This window comes from Musa acuminata, chromosome BXJ1-7, assembly GCF_036884655.1.
Source record: "Musa acuminata AAA Group cultivar baxijiao chromosome BXJ1-7, Cavendish_Baxijiao_AAA, whole genome shotgun sequence".
Taxonomy (NCBI): Eukaryota; Viridiplantae; Streptophyta; class Magnoliopsida; order Zingiberales; family Musaceae; genus Musa; species Musa acuminata.
The window spans coordinates 41,370,664-41,376,663 of record NC_088333.1 but is presented as its reverse complement, the minus strand read 5'-3'; the positions used below and the strand labels follow the sequence as shown (position 1 = coordinate 41,376,663).

At 49.4% G+C, this 6,000-nt stretch overlaps 2 protein-coding genes across 7 annotated transcripts; both read right to left on the bottom strand.

Annotated features, from left to right (window-relative positions):
• Positions 1-1,161, bottom strand: LOC103992694 (cytidine deaminase 1). Its single transcript, XM_018828858.2, has one exon. The coding sequence runs from the start codon at positions 1,090-1,092 to the stop codon at positions 166-168; it is 927 nt and encodes a 308-aa protein (XP_018684403.2). The 5' UTR covers positions 1,093-1,161; the 3' UTR covers positions 1-165.
• Positions 1,162-2,230: 1,069 nt separating this feature from the next.
• Positions 2,231-5,263, bottom strand: LOC135679468 (protein CHUP1, chloroplastic-like). Of its 6 annotated transcripts, XM_065193260.1 has the most exons (5): positions 4,579-5,263; positions 4,389-4,483; positions 3,520-4,290; positions 3,148-3,281; positions 2,891-3,025 (listed from the first exon to the last, which is right to left on the bottom strand). In XM_065193260.1, the coding sequence occupies exons 1-5, from the start codon at positions 4,721-4,723 to the stop codon at positions 3,016-3,018; spliced, it is 1,155 nt and encodes a 384-aa protein (XP_065049332.1). In that variant the 5' UTR covers positions 4,724-5,263; the 3' UTR covers positions 2,891-3,015. The 6 variants fall into 6 exon arrangements, with proteins under 6 accessions (XP_065049327.1, XP_065049328.1, XP_065049331.1 ...); XM_065193255.1 differs by having other exon boundaries at positions 2,231-3,281; positions 4,579-5,251; XM_065193256.1 differs by having other exon boundaries at positions 2,231-3,281; positions 4,389-4,480; positions 4,579-5,167.
• Positions 5,264-6,000: the final 737 nt, after the last annotated feature.

Below are 6,000 nucleotides of genomic sequence, written 5' to 3'. Positions count from 1 at the left end.
TATTCAATCGGATTCATCATAATGTTTATTATCATTATAGCATACACGTCTCATCTATTAACAACGTGGCGGCAATTTGTCAATTAGACACCCTATCCGATCTGAACCCTTCGTTTTCACTCGCAACGATCGTCTTCATCTCCAAAGCACGGAATCCGCACGAATCTAAACCGTAGCGGAGGAGCGGAAGCGATAGACGTTGAGGTTGGCACCCGGCGCCACCGCCGCCAGGAAGATTCTCGCAGTCCCCTCGTGGGAAACCGCTGCGGCCTCCTTCTCCACCAGCGCCGCCGCGAAGATCCCCCACCCGCGGTGCTCTCCCCCGACTCCTCCGCACGCCGCTACGTATCCTACCATCGCCGCCTGCACCGGCCCCAGGCTCGGGTTGTACGCCGCCGACTCCATGTACGACCCCGCGTACACCCTCCCCTCTCCGTCCGCCACCGCGAAGCCCGCTGCGCACCCGCTGTACGGCGCGTGTGACGCCTTCGCTGCTGCCCCCGCCGCGGCCCTCAGCCGCTGCTGAATCCCTTCTTTCTCGATCCCCTCGTACACTTCCTCGCCGCCGCCAGCGATAACTGCGGACTCGACGGAGCCGAGATCGTTGTCGTGCGGCTCGAGGAGGAGAGGGATCCCCTTGTGAAGGAGGTCGAAGGGGCCGAAGCGGTGGGGCAGGAGGGAGGATAGGGGGCGGAAGGCGGCATCCTCGTCCGAGGTGACGACGATCTGGATCTCCCCCGCGCCGCGGATCTCCTGAAGAAACTGGCGGCAGTGGCCGCAGGGAAAGGAGGAGACAGCGATGCAGCTGATGCCGGCCTCACCATGGACGGCGGCGTTGGCGACCACGAACTGCTCCGCGTGGACGGAGTGGTTAAGCGGCAGGCCAGGGAATTCCAAGTTCACCCCGAGGAAGATCCGGCCGCTCATCCCCAGTCCGACGGCGCCGACGGGGTAGTTGGAGATGGGCGGCCGCGCCAGCCGCAGGGCGGTGGGGACTAGGAGCGGGAGGAGCTCCTTGAGGGCGGCGACTCCCGCCGTCTTGGCCATCGCCTCGGCCTCCTGTGCCGCGATCACGAACTTCCCACTCTCCATCTTCTTTCTTGGTAATTAAGAATCTGATAGAAACCCAAAATAGAAGAAATAAGAGGGAGATTTGGTGTCATCAGACATGCTATTTATAGGCTTGGAAAAGATGCGCTTTGACAGACGAATGGAAAATGTTGAAACCTCTTTTTCTTAGATCATGGTTGGTTGGTGGGGTAGTGCAAATAATTGAATCAAATAATGGTAGTCTATCTACGTCTGTCTTAATAATTGTGGCATGCTTATCTTGTTTCTTTCTCGTCAACCACATTGCTCGTTGATTAATGGTAGACTAAAAAGATATCCTCATACGGAAAATGTACCGAGGGAATGGTCCACGGCTTGGTTGCTTTAGCGCTGCTCTCCTAATTGAGTGCTTCTTTTCTCTTCTTTTGGTTGTGGTGGATTGTTGTCGAGACCTTATCACCGGTGACGCCACCAACATCTGATGAGGATGGGCGAAGGATGCTTCACCTCTTGCTACACACGAGTAGTCGTTTCTTCGTGGATCGCGTGACGGTGGAATTTGTGCATGCAATGGGGAGGAGAAGTAGCGTGTGCTTTCTGGCGCCATGATCGGGATATGGTTGGCTGAAGAGAATTTCCACCACTCGACCAACGTGACACTGCATAGGATTCGCACTTAGCAAATGGAAGGAGGCTTTCCGGTGATTAGAATACGGTGCCATGCATTATTGGATGGTTCGGTGATCGTCCGACGAGGATGACAACGAAAGAACATAGAAAGTGCCAACCGCGAAGCAGCATGAAGGGCTTAGAGGACATATACTGACTTAAGCTTCATCGAGGTCGTGCATTGCTCCGATGTCATCATCTTGACCATTTGTTTTTCGAATGACGCCTTCGCAACACTGGTGCTTCTTCTGATGAACACTTTCCCTCTGAGGCCAAGTGGAAGCTATTGCATGGATCTTTTCACTCGTTTAAATATTTCGTTGATAATATGTTTGCCATCGAATAGATTAATTAGCTTGCAATAGCCACCTTCAAATACAATATTACAAGTTATGAGTTTGTGATAGCTCATGTTGATAGTTGACCTCCGGAGATGCATACTGCCAATTGTAACTTGAAGATTTTGACCTTCCAATTAGGTAAATTGGAAAATATAGGAACACAAATCACAGAAATAATGCGCATCGGAAAAGTTGATTGACACTAGAGATGAACGTTCATGTTACAAAGCTTCGTCCTCGGCCAAATCAAACTGTCGAAGCTAGCAAAGAAGTCACTCGGCGGCTTCTCCAACGATGTATCAGAGAAAGTAGCGACGTCGGCATCGACTGTAAGTAGCAGGAATCTTACCGTTGCTTCGGCTCTTCTGATAAAGCGCGAGAGCTCATCAAAGCTTCCGCGTACTTGGTTATCCGAACAGTCTCAGGTTCTCCTTGGTGAAACGAATCATCTTGACCGATCGTAATCGTATTGCCGTCTCCGGTGACCCTCCTTCTGGACTCAAAGGAAGTACCTATGTCGCTCTTACAGCGTGCGCTCTTGCCCTCTTCTTCTAACCTGGGTCTCCTTTCTCCCGGAAGATTGAAGGGGGATCTAAAGGCAGCTTGAGACCAAGCGGTGTCACCAGTTTTCGCCAGATGACCGGTCAATGAATGCTCCTCGGTGAAGCAAGAGGCGATGCTGTCAAACGAATTTCTTCCGGTCGCCTCGTCGAGGGAACTTCGTCTCTCGGGAGTGGCACAGCTTGAAGGATTTATTGCAGGAGTTCCGTCAACCGAAGCAGCTTTGTTGTTCTTGCTGCCTTTTCTTAGCACCAACTTCTTAAGCTTGCCAAGGAATTTTGGTTTACGTGAGGTGATGATGTCTTTTATCACAAACGGAGGAGTATCATCACCCTCACCAGTCGATTCCAGAGACGAATAGTCCGCTTCGAGGTCCTTAAAACTCACGCCTCTATCATCCAAACCTGCACATGCGTACTCAACTATGAGTTCTTTGGCTTTCTCCTCTGATTCTGGACTCAAACTGTTACTAAGATCCTTGGCTATCGTTTTCCCGGGAAGCGGATGATGATCCCTCTGGTCATACCTTAGGCAGGCATTGAGCCACCTGAGGTAGACCAGTTCCTCGACGTCCGTGCAGCGATCGGTTTGATGCTCGATTTCGTTCTTTAACTTCTCATTTGCTTCCCTCAGTAGGTTGACTTCCTCTACAGCTTTTGCCTGCATGACATTGGTGATGGTTAAGATCATTTTTGACCAACTCTGGGTGATGATCAGCGGTCTCCAATTAGACAGAATCTTATGAAAGGAAACATAATAATAAAGTGGTAAAAGACATCCTTGCAGACTAGATAGAGTATACTCTTTAAATGATGCGAGACCAAAATACTAATCTCTAGGGAGGAAACAGTTGATGTCGCAAATGAAATAAATCCAAAGCTAAAAGAAATGAAATCACCTGCACTCTCTCAAGGGTGGTGGAGATGGACGATTCTGCGGACTCCAGCCTTCGTGCCAAGTCCAAGTTTTCCTGCGTCAGCATCGAATTCCCCTTTCTCAGTACACCAGCTTCGTCTTCTAACTCCTTTACCCTCTTCAACTTGTTCTGCACCTCGGCTTCGTCTCGACTCTCTCTGCGCTTTATAGCATGCATCAAGCTGATCCTTTTCTCCAGAGAGCTTATCTTCTCCCTCGCCTGCACGTGAATATATTTCTGTCTCCTCTTGAGATGCTTCACTCTTGCTCTTGCCAATCCAAGCTCTCGCATTGTTCCGGAGAACTCTGACGCCTCAAGTTTGAGCCTTAGGTTCTCATCCATCAAGGACTCGACCTTCAGAGACAAACACTTCGCCTCTACCGAGTTTAATTTCAGCTGGTTCTCGAGTTCTTTGACGGCAGCCTCCTGCATCTCCTTCAATCCATAATACTCGAGCATTTCCATCTCAAGGCTCCTGTTCCTGTCCCAAAGTGCCTGCGCCAAGTTGCTAAGGTACACGATTTCTGCATCCATTTTCGCCTTCTCGTTCTCCAACTCGATGCTGACAGGTTTCTTGGGACAAGAACTCTCTGATTCTTGTTCAGCTTCCTGCAACGGAAGTCCCTCTTCATCCCGTGAACTTGTAGCGGACTGTTCAGTGTCGTCGTCGCTTGTGGTCGCAGTTAGAGCAGTTTTGGTGACGCTGCTGGGCTTCGTGGAGGTGCCATGGATGATGTTCGCCAGAGCGTCTTTCTTTACAAACAACAATACTAATCAGACTATTAGAACGGCTAAGAGGACGTGTATAAACTATGTGGGAGTAATATTTGGAACAGGGGCTCCATTCTTACATTTTGTAGAAATAGTAGCCCATCTTTTAGGCCACTTCCAACACATATGTGTGCAGCCATGCTATATTTACGACCCTTTTTTGATTCGTCTCCTGCTATTACAACAAGAAATACACAAAATGGGAAAAACAATGCCAGAAGGAAATCATCATGCATCAACTGTGAAGAAAAAAGTAACGGAGGTGCGAACCAGCAGCGGCTGAGGTCGGGAACTTGAGAAGGGAAACGAGGTAGCTGGATAGGTGGACGGCCAGAGCGACGCCGAGTCTTGGAAGCAGAGGTCTGCGGTCCTCCATCTCCATCTCCATCTCCATCTCCAACAACAGCTTCAGCATCCCCAACCCTTTAATACACTAATGGTTATCCCGTAGGTCTTCGTATAGCCAGTGATGAAACATGTATATACGATGGAGGAGAAGAATCAATAGATGAAGGAGAGCAAGTAGGTCGGTGGTGTTGCGGGAATCGTCAACCCAACTCAAATCTAGCTGCTTCTTACTGTCTTTCTCTCCTTGAGGTGGAGGATGGCTGACGAGAGCTCATCTTCTCCCTTCCCTGTTTTATATCGGCAACACAGAAGAGACGACGGAAGATTCTGACCTGGAGAGAAACAAATAAAAAAGATTGGCTGTTTCCTTCCGTTGTTTTGTTGTTGTTGTTGTTAATTTGCGGCTTGGGCTCGTCCCTTTATTGTTCCTATGGAGTATGGACACGCTGCGTTACTACCCTACCGGTGTTCCCGAGGTTTTATGTAGATGGATAGATCTCTGTCGCTTGTCTGGACTGTTAATTCGTCGTTGCCGTGTCTGTGGGTTTATTGCCGAAATTTTCCATGACTGGTCGGTCGTCGCACAACGTGGACGATTTGGCGCGTGTGATCCCGGAGATTGCCGGGAGACGAAGTTTCTCGGGTTCTTCATCCGCATTAATTTCTTCTCTCTCTCTCTCTCTCTCTCGCAATCCAATCTAGTTGAGAAAGAAAAACAGTTTGGGTCCCGAGACGATTGCTTAGAGGAGCACGATTGTCATAGCATCTTTTCTTGGCAACTCGATCGGCTCTCTGTATGCGCCAGGCGCGTACATAACAACTCCATATATGATTCTATTGTGCGGGACGATGAACATAACGCTCTCAGGAAAGGTAGGTGGATACGCATCAAATGAATAATGCATCGCCTCTAATAACTTGGACAAAAGTAACATTTTCTCCGTCCCTATCTCATCTTCAATTACGATGGACGGATAGTCTCGAGAGGGGCCCATGCAAGAGCCACTCTGAGGGTAGGTGCGGCCTCAGAGTGAAGGTGTAATTATAACCAGTGAGACGGGTTAGTCAATGACATCAGCCATGACGATTAAGAACAGTGAAGTTTACCGATCACTCATACGGACACGCGACATATTTATAACTCAGCAGACGGTGGCGGATTATATATGGTTCCTGGAGACATACTTGGCTTGGCCGCCAAGATGCTGAGTGCAGTACATACACAGAAGAAGAAGAAGAAGTACCAGAAAAGAGAGATTCCATGAGCTGCGACTGGTCGCACGTTGTTTTCCAGCGTTATCAGTGTGCCGCACACTGCTTCCTTCTCCTCTCCTGCAAACAGTC

Excerpts from the sequence above, each read along its gene's own strand:
- LOC103992694 (XM_018828858.2), bottom strand. The coding sequence starts at position 1,092 with ATGGAGAGTGGGAAGTTCGTGATCGCGGCACAGGAGGCCGAGGCGATG.
- LOC135679468 (XM_065193255.1), bottom strand. The coding sequence starts at position 4,723 with ATGCTGAAGCTGTTGTTGGAGATGGAGATGGAGATGGAGATGGAGGAC. Across the intron at positions 4,484-4,578 it reads CCCGACCTCAGCCGCTGCTG|CAGGAGACGAATCAAAAAAG; the intron begins GTTCGCACCTCC and ends TTGTTGTAATAG. Across the intron at positions 4,291-4,388 it reads GGCTACTATTTCTACAAAAT|AAAGACGCTCTGGCGAACAT; the intron begins GTAAGAATGGAG and ends TTGTTTGTAAAG.